This window comes from Ranitomeya imitator, chromosome 3 (genome assembly GCF_032444005.1).
Source record: "Ranitomeya imitator isolate aRanImi1 chromosome 3, aRanImi1.pri, whole genome shotgun sequence".
NCBI lineage: Eukaryota > Metazoa > Chordata > Amphibia > Anura > Dendrobatidae > Ranitomeya > Ranitomeya imitator.
The window spans coordinates 245,490,539-245,507,989 of NC_091284.1; the positions used below are offsets into that span (position 1 = coordinate 245,490,539).

At 43.8% G+C, this 17,451-nt stretch overlaps 1 protein-coding gene across 2 annotated transcripts in view; it reads right to left on the reverse strand.

Moving 5' to 3' along the window:
• Positions 1-1,537: 1,537 nt before the first annotated feature.
• The window catches only part of LOC138669655 (gastrula zinc finger protein XlCGF57.1-like), a 54,035-nt gene continuing 38,121 nt past the window's right edge, over positions 1,538-17,451 (reverse strand). The window contains exon 7 of one of the 2 annotated variants that reach the window (XM_069756315.1): positions 1,538-3,210. In XM_069756315.1, the coding sequence (XP_069612416.1) occupies positions 1,907-3,210 (1,304 nt within the window). In that variant the 3' untranslated portion in view covers positions 1,538-1,906. Of the gene's footprint in view, positions 3,214-17,451 lie in introns of both variants that reach the window. The other variant, XM_069756314.1, reaches the window with a different exon arrangement.

Consider the following 17,451-nt stretch of genomic DNA (forward strand, 5'->3'; position numbering starts at 1 on the left):
TGGGGTCACTTGTGGGGGTTTCCACTGTTTAGGCACATCAGGGGCTCTCCAAACGCGACATGGCGTCCGATCTCAATTCCAGACAATTCTACATTGAAAAAGTAAAACGGCGCTCCTTCACTTCCAAGTTTTGCGGTGCACCCAAACAGTGGTTTACCCCCACATATGGGGTATTGGCGTATTCAGGAGAAATTGTGGGAAGCTGAAGGCGAGGGACGTGACCAGACACCGGAATGTAAGTATGTAGTGTTTTTTTTTTTCCTTTAAAATGGTAACCAGGGTAAACATCGGGTTACTAAGCGCGACCCTGCGCTTAGTAACCCGATTTTTACCCTGGTTACCCGGGGACTTCGGCATCGTTGGTCGCTAGAGAGCTGTCTGTGTGACAGCTCTCCAGCGACCAAACAGCGATGCTGCAGCGATCGACATCGTTGTCTATATCGCTGCAGTGTCGCTTAATGTGACGGTACCTTAAAGGGAACCGGTCACCCCGTTTTTTCAAGATGAAATAAAAATAGCGCTAAATAGGGGCAGAGCTGTGCTTTAAATTAGTGTATTTTGGAGCCTTTATTCCCCACCTATGCTGCCGAAATACATTTGTAAAGTCGCCGTTTTGGGCTGTCACTCACGCTGGTCTGGTCATATGGGCGTGGTGACAGCGCTGTTTCTCCCCCAGATCTCCGTTGGTGGCGTAGTGGTGTGCGCATGCCCAATAGGCGAATCCAGTGCGCAGGTGAAGGAAAAGAGCGCGATCTGCGCTATTCCGCGGTTTATCGGTGGGCGCGGCCATCTTTGTGAGGCCGCGCGTGCGCAGATGGTACTTCTCGGCTTCCCGGGGCTTCAGGAAAAGGGCTGCGGGATGCCGCGCGTGCGCAGATGGAGATCGCGGCGGCTATTTTCCTGAAGCCGAGATGCGAACTCGGCTTCAGGAAAATGGCCGCCGCGATCTCCATCTGCGCACGCGCGGCATCCCGCGGCTATTTTCCTGAAGCCCCGGGAAGCCGAGAAGTACCATCTGCGCACGCGCGGCCTCACAAAGATGGCCGCGCCCGATAAACCGCGGAATAGCGCAGATCGCGCTCTTTTCTTTCACCTGCGCACTGGAATCACCTGTTGGGCATGCGCACACCACTACGCCACCAACGGAGATCTGGGGGAGAAACAGCACTGTCACCACGCCCATATGACCAGACCAGCGTGAGTGACAGCCCAAAATGGCGACTTTACAAAGGTATTTCGGCAGCATAGGTGGGGAATAAAGGCCCCAAAATACACTAATTTAAAGCACAGCTCTGCCTCCATTTAGCGCTATTTTTATTTCATCTTGAAAAAACGGGGGTGACAGGTTCCCTTCAAGATGTTTATTATCAGTTGTTATTAATCCCACTACAAGTTCCTAGTTTATGTTGTCTACGCTGCGCACGTAGACTATACTTGTCTTCTCTCCCTCCCCCTGTCCTTCCCCCTTCGTCTTTTCCCCCTATGTTCTCCCACCCCCCCTTCCATACACCCTCCTACTCCCTATCCTTACCCTCCCTCTCGTGTTCTGTCTTGTTGGCGTGGTTAAAATTTTCAATAAAAATTATTTGAAAGAAAACTATGCCAACATTATGAACAGAAAAAAGGCTTCTCCCCTATGTGATGTCTCTGATGTTTATTAACATTTGATTTCCAAGTAAAATATTTCCCACATCAAGAAAATGTAAAAGCCTTCTCCTCTGTGTGACTGCTCTGATGTCTAACAAGAAGCGGTTTCCATTTAAAACATTTCCCAAATTCTGAACAGGAAAAAGGATTCTCCCCTGTGTGATTTCTCTGGTGACTAACAAGCAGTGATTTTCTTGCAAAACATTTCCCACATTCTTAACAGGAAAAATGCGTCTTCCCTGTGTGAGTTCCCTGGTGACTAACAAGAGTCCCTTTGAAGGTAAAGCATTTCCCACATTCTGAACATGAAAAAGGCTTCTCTCCTGTGAGTTCTTTGGTGTTTAACAAGATGCCCTTTCTGGTTAAAACATTTCCCACATTCTGAACATGAAAAAGGCTTCACTCCTGTGTGAGTTCTTTGGTGTTTAACAAGATTCCCTTTCTGGTTAAAACATTTCCCACATTCTGAACAGGAAAAAGGCTTCTCCCCTGTGTGAGTTATTTGGTGTGTAACAAGATACCCTTTGGAGGTAAAACATTTCCCACATTCTGAACAGGAAAAAGGCTTCTCCCCTGTGTGAGTTCTCTGGTGCCTATCAAGAAGCACTTTCCATTTATAACATTTCCCACATTCTGAACAGGATAAAAGAGTCTTCCCTGTGTGAGTTCTCTGGTGACTAACAAGACTCCCTTTTAAGGTAAAGCATTTCCCACATTCTGAACAGGAAAAAGGCTTCTCCCCTGTGTGAGTTGTCTGGTGACGTACCAAACATGATTTCTTGTTAAAACATTTCCCACATTCTGAACAGGAAAAAGGCGTCTTCCCTGTGTGAGTTCTCTGGTGACTAACAAGACTCCCTTTTAAGGTAAAGCATTTCCCACATTCTGAACATGAAAAAGGCTTCTCTCCTTTGTGAGTTATTTGGTGTGTAACAAGATGCCTTTTCTGGTTAAAACATTTCCCACATTCTGAACACGAAAAAGGCTTCTCTCCTGTGTGAGTTCTTTGGTGTGTAACAAGACTCCCTTTCTGGTTAAAACATTTCCCACATTCTGAACATGAAAAAGGCTTCTCCCCTGTGTGAGTTATTTGGTGTCTAACAAGATTCCGTTTGGAGGTAAAACATTTCCCACATTCTGAACATGAAAAAGTCTTCTTTCCTGTGTGAGTTATTTGGTGTGTAACAAGATGCCCTTTGGAGGTAAAACATTTCCCACATTCTGAACATGAAAAAGTCTTCTTTCCTGTGTGAGTTATTCGGTGTGTAACAAGATGCCCTTTGGAGGTAAAACATTTCCCACATTCTGAACATGAAAATGACTTCTTTGCTTTAGGAGCAGTTTGTTTTTTAATGCCTCTTTTGTGACTTTGATTTTCCTTAGTAGTCAGTAATGAATTAGATGATGGGACCTGTTTCATAGGATCAGATGACAGATCTTTGCTGTGAATGGATGATATATCTGGAGTAATGGCATTCACTTCAGTTGTATCTTGTAGGATCTCAAGATCAGATTTAAAAATTGAAGATGTCTGCTGTCCCTCTGATCTCCTGGTACAGTCATCTGCTAAGATTAAAAACATTTTTTTTAATAAAAATACCCTTGAGGTTTTTATTTTTGAACATTTCTACATAAACTGTCCATAAAAATGGTAAGCTATGTAGAAAAACTTTATTTACCAAGACAATGACAGTTCAGTTTCACAGTAGAAAACCTTGTTGGATGAACCAGTAGTTCAACTGTTTGCTCATTCTGCCTCCCAAGTATCGAATAAAAAGAAACCAATCAATGTTATGTAGGCGAAAATAATACCAATTCTCATCTCACAAAAAAAGTCCCCACTCAGGTTCATCATCTGTCAATGGAAAAACAGAGGTTCCCACACTATTAGTGGCTCAAAGGCTGTTGAAAAGCAGCAAAGATTCTATAAACCAATCCAGCAAAATCCGCTCTCACTTCTGAGTTTGCAGTGAGCTCAAACAACATTTGGGATCCCTGTATTTACCAATATTATAGTGAGAAGAATCCACTTAATTTGCGATGTGTGTCTCATGGAGCACAAACTGGGCATTATGTGTTGGGTAATAAAATGGCAAATGTGTAATTTTCACTCTCCAACATCCACTGCGTGTTAATTTCCAGAAAGTGGCTGTGGAGTCAAAATATTCATTCCACCTACATAAGTGGTCAAAATTATTGGTACCCCTCGTTTAAGGTCAGGAAAACCCACAATGGTCACAGAAATAACTTGAATCTGACAAAAGAAATATTAAATAAAAAAATCTATCAAAATGAACAAATGAAAGTCAGACATTGCTTTTCAACCATTTTCACAGAGTTTAAAAAAAAATAAAACTCATGAAATATGCCTGGACAGAAATGATGGTACCCTTAACTTAACTGCTTTGTGACCACCAACAGTAGATAGACGTTGGCGCTAGCAAGGCTTTATTTAGCGCCGACGTTTGCCTACGGTCGGCGGTTTTGTGCTCATTGGGACCCCCACGTACCTTATAACAAGGGGATTCTGGTGCCCCACACTTCCCGTGACCCCCGACCTCATCGAGACCGGATTGGTTCAGGTCCTGATGATGTCAGCGTCACACCAGCCAATGAGACAAATCACTAGGAAAGTTTGTTTTGGCAATGAACTTTCCCGGGCGATCTGCCTTATAAAAATGCTGTTTCTCCTCAGATCTCCTGTCAGTGAGAGATTAGAGGAGAAACAGTGTTACAAGTGCTGCTGGCAACAGCTGTGTCAGTAAGCGATCTTGTTATAATGTAAAAAAAACAGATAAGGCAGGTTAGGGTTAGTGCTATAGTTAGGGTTAGTGTTGGGGCTAAAGTTAGGATTACTGTTAGGGTTGGGATACTGTTAGGCTAAAGTTAAGGTTACTGTTATGCTAAAGATAGGGTTACTGTTAGGATTAGGGTTACTGTTAGACTAAAGTTACAGTTACTATTAGGCTAAAATTTAGAGTTACTAATAGGATAAAGGCTGTTAGGGTTAGGGTTGCTGTAAGGCTAAAGTTAGGGTTACTGTTATGGTTATTGATACTGTTAGTTTAAAGTTAGGGTTACGGTTAAGATAAAGTTAGGGTTATGGATACTGAGACTAAAGTTAGGGTTACTGTTAGGCTAAAGTTAGGGTTACTGTTAGGGTTAGGGATACTGTTAGGCTAAAGTTAGGGTTACTGTTAGGCTAAAGTTAAAGCTACTGTTAGGGTTGGAGTTACTGTTAGGCTAAAGTTAGGGTTAGGGTTTATTCTAAAGTTAGGGTTAGGCTAAAGAATTAGGCTTTTCTCAATTGTCTCTCCAATAATTTGGTCACCTCAGTCACGTCACGTCAGTCAGTCACGTCACAGTTTTCTATTTCCGAAAAAAAAAAAAAGAGTAAAATGGTCCGTCAGTATTATAGTGCAGAGGATGCTTATGCACTTTTATGTTCTGACAGCGAAGAAAGTGCAGTGCCAGATGGCGATGTGGATAGCTCAGAAATGAGCAGTGATTCTGGTCCATCCTCACACACAAGGACCAGTACAACAAGAAGGACAAATAGCGCTTCTGGAGAAATGTCTCCAACTCAGGGAACAATGCCCAGTACTAGCGCAGTCTCTAGTACTCGTGAATTGGTGCACATCAATGTCCAAGGGGCTTTGCCTCTTGATGTAGCACTTCCCAGATGGGAGGCTTAGGATTTGGCTATTCCATTCATCCCTAATTTTAATGCCATTCCTGGTATAAATGTGGAAGTGGAAAATTTTGGACCAGTTAATTTTTTTTATTTGTTTCTGACAGATAGCTTGCTAGAGCATATTGTCCTACAAACAAATTTATATGCATCCCAATTCATCAGCCAGAATCCATGATTCTATTATGATAGGTCAAATTTATGGACACCAACTAATGTCCTAGAAATGAAAAGCCGGATTACTTACCGGTAATGCCCTTTTAATGAGCCACGACAGCACCCACAATGAGAGAGGGACCCGCCTATAGGAACAGGAAACCTACAGAGATAAAAGGGCGGTCCCCCTCTCCTCCTCAGTTGTTTTTCAGAGTACGAGAGGAACCGCCGTTGTTAAATTAGTATATATATCCGCAATTTGTTTGTATGTTATCTATATTCACTCATGAAAATAGCCTGTATACATAATTAATTAGGGTGGGAAGTGACAGGGTGCTGTCGTGGCTCATTAAAAGGGCATTACCGGTAAGTAATCCGGCTTTTTACCCTTCGCCACGACAGCACCCACAATGAGAGATTTACAGAGAACCTTCACCTGGGTGGGATCACCGTGCCGAGGACAGCTCTCCCGAATGCCAAGTCAGATGAAGAAGATAGGTCAAGCCTATAATGTTTATAAAAAGTCAAGGGTGACGACCAGGATGCGGCCTTACATATGAGCTCGATGGAGATGTCTTTATTCTCCGCCCAAGAGGATGATACGGCCCGAGCTGAATGTGCTTTTACTCCTTCTGGAGGATCTTTGCCTTTTGATAAGTATGCAAGATGGATGGCGTCTCTGATCCAAGGAGATAAAGTAGCCTTTGTGACCCCGTGGCCTTTTCGGTGACCCTGAAAAGATACAAACAGAGCCCTACTCTGTCTGCAGGACTGGGTTCTCTCTATATAATTTAAGATTGCTCTTTTCACATCCAACATATGTAGTTTCTCTTCCTCTGGATTTGACGGATTGTCATAAAAGGAAGGCAGAAAAATCTCCTGAGATCTATGGTAGTTTGTTGCTACTTTGGGGAGATATGATGGATCTGGTTTGAGAACTATCCTGTTCTGGTATGTCATTAAGAATGGAGGGTCTATAGAGAGAGCCTGGATATCTCCCACTGTTCTGACAGAGGTCAAGACTATCAATAAGGCTACCTTATATGTAATATTCTTTAGAGAAATAGAATCTAAGGGCTCAAAGAGAGGTTCAGTCAAAGCATCAAGAACCAGATTCAAGTCCCAGGGTGGTAAACGTGGAATATGCACTTGTGTACATCTTTCACATGCTCTAATTAATCTTGCTATCCACCTGTCACCAGCTATGGTAGCACTATAAAGGGCTCCTAAGGCAGACACCTGAACTCTTAAGGTATTGACTGATAAGCCCAGCGCATGACCTTTGTGTAAAAATTCTAGGATAGCTTTAATAGGCACCTTATTAGAGAAGGGTTTTATGTAGAAATTAAGGAATTTTCTCCATACTCTGCTGTATATTAAGGTTTTAGACTTTTTTCTACTTAGCAGTAAGGTATCAATTAGCTCTTGAGAAAACCCTCTTAATGTCAGTATTTGCCTCTCAAGTTCCATGCCGTAAGGTGGATGCCCTTCTTTACTTGTGGATGGTAGAATGGAACCTGAGACAGTAGGTCTGGTGTCATTGGCAGAATCCAGGGATCGCAGACTGACATCGCTCGAAGATAGGAGAACCAAGGCCTCTTTGGCCAAAATGGTGCCATCAATATTACTCTTGCTTTCTCCTCCCTTATTTTTTTGATGACCAATGGGATTAGCATCATTGGTGGGAAAGCATATGCCAGATCGTAGTCCCACGGATACTGGAGCGAGTCTATTATGTCTTGATGGTTTGCTACATTCAAGGAAGCGAATGCCTGTACCTGTTTGTTGTTCCTGGTTGCAAACAAATCTATTTGCGGAAGACCCCACATGTCCACTATGCTCCTGAATATTTGAGGATTCAGGGTCCATTCTCCCTGGCATAGCGTGTGGCGACTTAGGAAGTCGGCCCTTGAGTTTTCTATACCTCTGATGTGGAGAGCTGTGAGTGATAGAAAATGGAGTTCTGCTAAGTTGAAGAGGTTTGCTGCTGAAGACATCAGACTTTCTGATCGCGTTCCGCCTTGACGATTTAAATATGCGACGACTGTTGTGTTGTCGGACAGGATTCTGATATGAGATCCACGGAGCTGGAGAAGGAAAAAATTCAAGGCATAATAAACCGCATTCAATTCTTTCCAGTTGGAGGACTGCTGGATCTCTTACGAACTCCAGCGACCTTGAGCTATATATTTATCCAGATGGGCCCCCCACCCTTCTGGCCCTGCGTCGGAAGTGACTAATTTAGAGGGTGTAATTGTCCATGAGACTCCTCTGGACAAATGGGTTTTATCTAACCATCAGCGAAGTGAATTAAGTACATCTTTAGACAGGGTAACTTTCGTATTTAAACGACCATGGCAACGAGATTGCGCATGAAGTGTCTGGTGTTGTAAGGCTCTAGTATGATATTGGGCCCATTGGACCACAGGAATGCAGGAGGAAAGTGAGCCCAAAAGAGACATGGCATCTCTAAGGGACATTTGAGGATTTGCCCTTGCCATAGTGACTTTTGAAATTATGGTTAATTTTTTGGATTCTGGTAAGAAACATTTTTGACTTACAGAGTCCAAAATTAGTCCTAGGAAGGACTGACGGGTTTCCGGATGTAGTCTGGACTTTTTGAAGTTCACAATCCAACCTAAAGCCTGTAACGATGAAATAGTATTAGTCAATCGTTCTTTACATTGAGAGGCCGAATCTCCAATTATTAAAAAGTCATCTAGATAAGGCACAATTAGCGTCTCCTGATGACGCAAATAAACCATCACCTCGAGCATAACTTTTGTGAAAACCCGAGGAGCCATAGACAGGCCGAATGGCATGGCTGTAAATTGAAAGTGACGGATCCGGCCTTGTAGGTCTACCGCCACCCTGAGGTACTGTTGGTGCTCCGCATATATGGGAAGATGATAGTACGCATCCTTCAAATCTAGACCCGTCAAAAAAGCACCTAGGAAACAAAAGTTTAATCGTAGATCTTATTGATTCTATTTTAAAGGTATGATCGTACAAAAAGGAATTTAGTCTTTTTAGATTTATTATAGTACGAAAAGCACCATCTGGTTTTGGAACCAGAAATAAAGGGGAATAAAATCCCCTCCTTTCCTGATTTTTTGGTACTTCTATCAGAACATTCTTAGCCAAAAGGCTTAGAATTTCTAACTGAAGCGCTTTTTGCTGTTCCGGCGCTTTTAGTGATGTAACAATGAAAGTATCCTGTGGTAGTTTAAAGAATTCTAATTTTAATCCAGATTTTACTAGGCAGAGAATCCACTGATTTGAAGTTATGTGTTCCCACTGATGATAAAAAAACTTCAGTCTTCCACCCACCGGAATTTCATCATTGGTGGTATCTGCCACGTTTAGATGTTTCGGGATTACCGAAAAAGGCACCTTTCGGTTTCTCTTTCGTTTCCCAACGCTCTCTTTGCGGCTCATACGGCCTTCTCCTGTTAAATGGCCACCTTCTAAACGCTCTCCTATAAGAAGGAAAAGACGGTTTAGGGAATCCCTTCCTTCTGTCTCCTGCTTTATTAAGTAGGTCATCAAGAACCTTCCGAAACAGGAACTCACCCTGGCACGGGATTGTACATAATCTAGATTTAGATTGTGCATCGCCTTTCCATCCATTCAGCCAAAGGGCACGTCGGGCTGCATTGACAAGGCCCGCTGATTTTGCTGCCAGTCGTTAGGAGTCCACTGAAGCATCTGTCAAGAATGCAGTAGCACTTCTAATTAAAGGAATTTCTTTCAAGATTTTTTCTCTCGCCACTCTACCTTTAACCTGCTGCTCCAGCTGGTCTATCCATACCAAAAGTGACCTAGCTGTGCAAGTACTCGATATGGCAGGTTTAAAGGCTCCTGTATTTGTTTCCCATGACCTTTTAAGAAGAGCTTCAGTCTTGCGGTCTAATGGGTCTAGTAAGATCCCTGCATCTTCCACAGGGAGGGATGATTGTTTTAAGGTGGATGCCACCGCCACATCCACTTTTGGCACCTTGGACCAAATTTCTAACTCTTCGTCACTGAAGGGGTAACGCCTTTTGGAAGAGGATGGAAGGAACCCTTTCCCCTGTTTGTCCCATTCTTTCTTTACAAGATCTTTCACGGCGGAGACCACTGGGAAAGTTCGCCGTTTTTTGTGACCTAGGTCTGCGAACATAATGTCCTGGGCTGATCTGACCCCTTTAGTGTCTGGACAACCCATGGTATTCCTTACTGATTTTATAAGGTTATTTATGCTGTCCAGTGGAAAGCATGCTCCGCTCTCATCCTCAGAAGAACCGGATGATGATTCCGAGGTATTAGAGGACCGGATTAACCCTTCAGACTCTGAACTAGAAGGAAGGGGACGGCTTTTACTTCCTTGTTTCTTTTGGCTTTTTGATCCTAGAGATCGGATCTCCTGCCTAATTATGGCCCTGATATTAGTGGTGGTAACTGCAGCCTCATCCTGTAAGGTTTGATTTATGCAATTTTGAGACAACCTCTTTGAATATGAATCAGGCAGGGGTTGTATACACAGGGCACACTCTTTATGCTTCGTTTTACTGGTCCTTTTAGCCTATGGGGAGAGGGTAGAGAAGGAAGGGATCAGCTTATAGGTAGAGGATTATATACACTCACCCAGTGAAGCATTCATTGTACCGGTCTTGGAGGAGGAGACGCTGTGCGGCTTCTAAGTAGATCTGACTCTCTACTTCTTCTAACATGAGTGTCAGACTCATTAGCAGAGCGACCACTCTTCTTTGCAGTTTTCGCTGTGGACTTTGAGGCCTTAGCGCTGCTGTCCTTGCCAGCGCTCACCTGCTTCACCGCTGGTGGATGCTCTTCACGCGTTGGGGATGACATTCCGAGCACAACCGCTCTGTGTCCCGACTCCATATTTGAATGGGCGGTGATTTGCCGCACACCAGGCCGTGAACCGGAAGTGCTCTCACTACTTCCGGTTCAATCAAGACAGAGTGCACTTACCCGGGAGACGCTGCTGCCGCCGGCCCCTAGAAGCGCCGCTCCTGCGTCCTCCTCACCATAGGCCGGGCTTAGCGCCCGGAACCTGCCGGGAACGTGACCAGATGAGGGGGGGAAGCAGGATACAGTGGCTCCCCCGACGCTGCTACTGACGCCGCAGCCCCTGCTGTTCGCAAGGAGACTGCATAGGCGGGTGCATGGGTCAGGTACTATGGAGGTGCTCCAACCACCTCCGACATGTAGGTTATCCAGGGATTTCCGATAGGAACAGGAAACCAACTGAGGAGAGGGGGACCGCCCTTTTATCTCTGTAGGTTTCCTGTTCCTATGGGCGGGTCCCTCTCTCATTGTGGGTGCTGTCGTGGCGAAGGGTAAAAACATTTTTAAGACTTGCATTTGCTATGGGGCTTGTTAACAAAAATTTGGTCCTATTGGTCTGTTCAAGCCACACCTATGTTTCCTGCAGTTTTTCCTAGGACCCGTTCTGAAATGATCATGAGATTTTGGCATTTTAACGACAACAGTCGATGCCTGCGCAGAGATGCCCCAGAACATGATATACTATTCAAAATCAGACACATCATCGAAGACTTGACAGAAAAGTTCTTAAAGCTTTACACCCCAACAGAAAACATTTCCATTGATGAGTCCCTTGTAAAATTCAAAGGAAAACTGCTCCTCAAGCAATTTATTCCTTCTAAGAGGGCAAGGTTCGGAATAAAGCTCTATAAAATGTGCGAGAGTTCATCTGGATACACATCAGCTTTTCGCATTTATGAGGGGAAAGATAGCCAACTAAACCCACCAGGATGTCCTACTTATCTGGGGACATCTGGAAAAATCGTTTGGGAACTGATTACTCCATTTTTACAAAAAAGCTACAATCTGTATATTGACAACTACTACACCAGCATACCCCTATTTAAGAGTCTGGTTGAACAACATAACATGGGGGCTTGTGGGACCATTCGCAAAACCATCCGGGGTTTCCACAATCATTGGTCAATGAAAAGTTCAAACTCCAAAACCTGTCTGTCATTGAGTACAACAAATATATGGGGGGTGTGAACCTTGCAGAACAGGTTCTACAGCCATACCAGGTATCAATAAAATCATATACCTGGTATAAAAAGTTAGTCTTATTTGTTTCAGGTGGCCTCATATAATTATTTTGTGTTATACAAAAAAGCTGGAAATGCAGATACTTTCCTTGATTATCGGGAAAAGGTCATTGAAAATCTTGTTTTTTTAAATGTTGTCCCCGCAAATCCTTTAGAAAGTGAAGATGTCAGAACTCACTGAGCGACATTTTATTGCACTCATTCCAGCAACTGAAGCAAGAAAGGACCCCCAGAGATGTTGTGTATGTTCCAAGAGAGGAATGAGGCATGATACCCGCTATTATTGCCCACAATGCTCATCATTGCCAGCCTTATGCCTCCATGACTTATTTAAAATCTTCCACACAGAACCACGTTTTTAAACTGTTTTGACATTCAAGCATTTGGTTTATTTAGGGACAGACACATCTGAGTAGAGCTGACTTAAAATTCCGGGGGTAGGTGGGGACAATATATTGGGCACTACAATGACATTTTTGCAATTTTTGCTCTAAAACTTCCACTACGTGTTTCTGGAAATCATCCATGTAGTGAAAATGGTCACTATATCCATAGATGAATATGTAGAGGGGTGTCATTTCCAAAATGGAGTCACTTCAGTGGGGATAACAGCAGAATCCCCCCTGAAGTGACCCCATTTTGGAAATGACACCCCTCTGGGAATTGGAAATGACACCCCTCTGTGAATTCATCTATGGGTGAAGTGACATTTACCTATCTACCCATTTTCCAATTTAAAAATTTAAATCTTTTTACATTTTAGTGGTAAAAATGTAATTATTTTTTCTTCACTGCCCAATGGTATAATTTTCTATGGAACAGCTGTGGTGTCAGTATGCTCACTGCACCACTAGAAGAATTTATTCAGGGAAGTATTTTGTAAAATGCAGTCACTTTTGGGGGCTTATGCTGTTCTGGCACCGCAGGGGCTCTTACAATGTGACATGTCACCCACAAACAATTCCTGCAAAATCTGCTCTCCAATATGGCGCTCCTTCCCTTCTGAGCTCTGCCGTGTGCCCAAACAGTGGTTTACCCCCACATATGGGGTTTCAGCATACTCAGGACAAATTGCACAACAACTTTGGGAGTCCAACTTCGACTGTTACCTTTTGGGAAAAAAATTGAGGGCGAAAAGATCATTTTTTTGTGGAAAAAATATGATTTTTTACTTTCATGGCTCTATGTACCGTATATACTAGAGTATAAGCCGACCCCCCTAATTTTGCCACAAAAAACTGGGAAAACGTATTGACTCGAGTATAAGCCTAGGGTAGGAAATGCAGCAGCTACCGGTGAATTTCAAAAATAAAAATAGATACCAATAAAAGTAAAATTATATATATATATATATAATGCTCTGCACCGTTCATTATTGCCCCATAGATGTGCCATAGAAAGCTGTGCCCCATATTGAATGCTCTGCACCGTTCATTATTGCCCCATAGATGTGCTATAGAAAGCTGTTCCCCATATAGATTGCTCTGCACCATTCATTATTGCCCCATAGATGTGCCATAGATAGCTGTGTGTTGTGAGTTCCGTTCTGGAGCTCCCTCCTGTGGTTGCTAATAGTATTTTTGCGAGTTTTGCCCTTGGGCTCCCTCTGGTGGTTTCAAGTGGAACTGCTGCTCCGTTTGGTAGCTGTAGCAGCTGCCTTCACTAATCGCCTTGCCTGGGTTTGTTATTTAAACCTGCTCTGGGCTTTAGTCCTTGCCTGCTGTCAATGTTCTTGGTTGGATTTGATTCTTCCCTAGAATTTCTCATATGGCCGGTCCTTGTCTGCAAAAGATAAGTTTTGCTAGTTTTGTTTGTCCATTTGTTTGGACTCTATTGCTTCGCATTTTGTCTCTTTTGTCCAGATTGTCACTATGTCTTATTCAGGCTAGCTGGAAGCTCTGGGAAAGCAGATTTGCCCCTCCACACCGTGAGTCGGTGTGGAGTTCATTTTTGTGAACTCTGCGTGGATTTTGTAGTTTTTAATACTGACCGCACAGTATCCTTTGCTCTCTGTCTATCTAGTTTAGTTTTGGCCTCCCTTTGCTGAAATCTAATTTCATTTCTGTGTTCGTCATTTCCCTCTCCTTTCACAGTCAATATTTGTGGGGGGCTGTCTTTCCTTTTGGGGGTTTCTCTGAGGCAAGATAGCTTTCTATTTCCTTCTTTAGGGGTAGTGATATCTGAGGCTGTGACGAGGTATCTAGGGAGTGTCAGGAACATCCCACGGCTATTTCTAGTTGTGTTGTTAGGATTAGGGACTGCGGTCAGTAGAGATACCACCTTCTCAGAGCTTGTTCCATGTTGCGTTTTAGCCACCAGGTCATTTCAGTGTGGCCTCTTAACCACCAGGTCATAACAGTACAGCAGGCCAAGAATGAATTGAATGCATCTCAAAAGAATGAAAAAAGAAGAGTTCTGAACCATTTTTTTTTCTGTGCTCTGTTCTGTCTTCTTTTTCCTCTTGATATCTGGGTGGTGTTGGATATATGCTCTGGTATGGAGGTTCAGGGTTTGTTTTCTCGTGTGGATCAACTTGCTGCAAGAGTCCAGAGTATCCAAGATTATATTGTTCAGACTCCGGCTCTAGAGCCAAGAATTCCTACTCCTGATTTGTTTTTTGGGGACAGATTTAAGTTTTTGAACTTTAAAAATAGCTGCAAATTGTTTTTTGCTTTGAAACCCCTTTCTTCTGGTGATCCCATTCAGCAAGTGAAAATCATCATATCCTTACTGCGTGGTGATCCTCAAGACTGGGCATTTGCTCTTGAAACAGGGAATCCGGCATTATTGAATGTAGATGCATTCTTTCAGGCGCTCGGATTGTTGTATGACGAACCTAACTCTGTAGAGCATGCTGAGAAAACACTGTTGGCCCTGTGTCAGGGTCAGGAAGCGGCAGAGTTATATTGCCAGAAATTTAGAAAATGGTCTGTGCTCACTAAATGGAATGAAGAGGCGCTGGCTGCTATTTTCAGAAATGGTCTTTCTGAAACCCTTAAAGATGTTATGGTGGGCTTTCCTACGCCTACCGGTTTGAGCGAATCTATGTCTCTAGCTATTCAGATTGATCGGCGCTTGCGTGAGCGCAAGGCGGTGCACTATATGGCAGTATTCTCTGAGCAAAGTCCTGAGCCTATGCAATGTGATAGGATTTTGACTAGAGCAGAAAGGCAGAAATTCAGACGTCAGAATGGCCTGTGTTTTTACTGTGGTGATTCAGCTCATGCCATTTCCTATTGCCCTAAGCGTACTAGGAGGGTCCCTAGGTCTGTTACCATTAGTACTGTGCAGCCTAAATTTCTCTTGTCTGTTACCCTGATTTGCTCATTGTCGTCCTTTTCTGTTATGGCATTTGTGGATTCTGGCGCTGCCCTGAACTTAATGGACTTAGAATTTGCCAAGCGCTGTGGTTTTTCCTTGGAACCTTTGCAGAGTCCTATTCCCTTAAGGGGGATTGATGCTACGCCATTGGCCAAGAATAAACCTCAGTACTGGACACAGTTAACCATGTGCATGGCTCCAGCACATCAGGAAAATATTCGTTTTTTGGTGTTGCATAATTTGCATGATGTTGTTGTGCTGGGTTTTCCATGGTTACAGGTACATAATCCAGTGCTGGATTGGAGATCTATGTCTGTGACTAGTTGGGGTTGTCAGGGGATACATAGTGATATTCCTTTGATGTCCATTTCCTCATCCCCTTCTTCTGAAGTTCCTGAGTTTTTGTCGGATTTCCAGGATGTATTTGATGAGCCCAAGTCCAGTTCCCTGCCTCCTCATAGGGACTGCGATTGTGCCATTAATTTGATTCCTGGCTGTAAGTTCCCTAAGGGCCGACTTTTCAATCTGTCTGTGCCAGAGCATGCCGCTATGCGGAGCTATGTAAAGGAGTCCTTGGAGAAAGGGCATATTCGCCAGTCTTCGTCACCGTTGGGAGCGGGATTGTTTTTTGTTGCCAACAAGGATGGCTCCTTGAGACCCTGTATAGATTATCGCCTTCTCAATAAGATCACTGTCAAATTCCAGTATCCGTTACCTTTGCTTTCTGATTTGTTTGCTCGGATTAAGGGTGCTAGTTGGTTTACTAAAATCAACCTCCGAGGGGCGTATAATCTTGTGCGTATTAAACAAGGTGATGAATGGAAAACAGCATTTAATACGCCTGAAGGCCATTTTGAATATCTTGTAATGCCATTCGGGCTCTCTAATGCTCCATCGGTATTTCAGTCCTTTATGCATGATATCTTCCGGAATTATCTGGATAAATTTATGATTGTGTATTTGGATGATATTTTGGTTTTCTCCGATGATTGGGAGTCTCATGTGAAGCAGGTTAGGATGGTGTTTCAGGTCCTTCGTACTAATGCGTTGTTTGTGAAGGGGTCTAAGTGCCTCTTTGGAGTTCAGAGGGTTTCTTTTTTGGGTTTCATTTTTTCTCCCTCGGCTATTGAAATGGACCCTGTTAAAGTCCAGGCCATTCATGATTGGACTCAACCTACATCTGTAAAGAGCCTTCAGAAATTTTTGAGCTTTGCCAATTTTTATCGTCGCTTTATTGCTAATTTTTCTAGTGTGGTGAAGCCTCTGACCGATTTGACGAGGAAGGGCGCTGATGTGGTGAATTGGTCCTCTGCGGCTGTTGAGGCCTTTCAGGAGCTTAAACGTCGTTTTACTTCTGCTCCTGTGTTGCGTCAGCCAGATGTTTCTCTCCCTTTTCAGGTTGATGCTTCTGAGATTGGGGCAGGGGCCGTTTTGTCTCAGAGAAATTCTGATGGCTCTTTGATGAAACCTTGTGCCTTCTTCTCCAGAAAATTTTCGTCTTCTGAGCGTAATTATGATGTCGGCAATCGGGAGTTGTTGGCTATGAAGTGGGCATTTGAGGAGTGGCGACATTGGCTTGAGGGAGGCAAGCATCGCGTGGTGGTCTTGACTGATCACAAGAATCTGATTTACCTCGAGTCTGCTAAGCGGTTGAATCCTAGACAGGCTCGGTGGTCTTTGTTTTTCTCACGTTTTGATTTTGTGGTCTCGCATATTCCTGGATCTAAGAATGTGAAGGCTGATGCCCTTTCTAGGAGTTTTTTGCCTGATTCTCCGGGAGTTCTTGAGCCGGCTGGGATCCTTAAGGAGGGGGTGATTCTTTCTGCCATCTCCCCTGATTTACGGCGGGTACTTCAGGAGTTTCAGGCTGATCAACCTGACCGCTGTCCTGTGGGGAAATTGTTTGTTCCTGATAGATGGACTAGTAGGGTAATTTCTGAGGTTCATTGTTCGGTGTTGGCTGGTCACCCTGGGATTTTCGGTACCAGAGATTTGGTGGCTAGGTCCTTTTGGTGGCCTTCCTTGTCGCGGGATGTGCGTTCGTTTGTGCAGTCCTGTGGGACCTGTGCTCGGGCTAAGCCTTGCTGTTCCCGTGCCAGCGGGTTGCTTTTGCCTTTGCCTATTCCTGAGAGGCCCTGGACACATATTTCCATGGATTTTATTTCTGATCTTCCTGTTTCTCAGAAGATGTCTGTCATCTGGGTGGTTTGTGACCGGTTTTCTAAGATGGTCCATTTGGTGCCGTTGCCTAAGTTGCCTTCCTCTTCTGATTTGGTTCCATTATTTTTTCAGCATGTGGTTCGTTTGCATGGTATTCCGGAGAATATTGTGTCTGACAGAGGTTCGCAGTTCATTTCTAGGTTTTGGTGGTCCTTTTGTGCTAGAATGGGCATTGATTTGTCTTTTTCTTCTGCATTCCATCCTCAGACAAATGGCCAAACGGAGCGAACCAATCAGACCTTGGAAACCTATTTGAGATGCTTCGTGTCTGCTGATCAGGATGATTGGGTGACCTTTTTGCCGTTGGCCGAGTTTGCCCTTAAA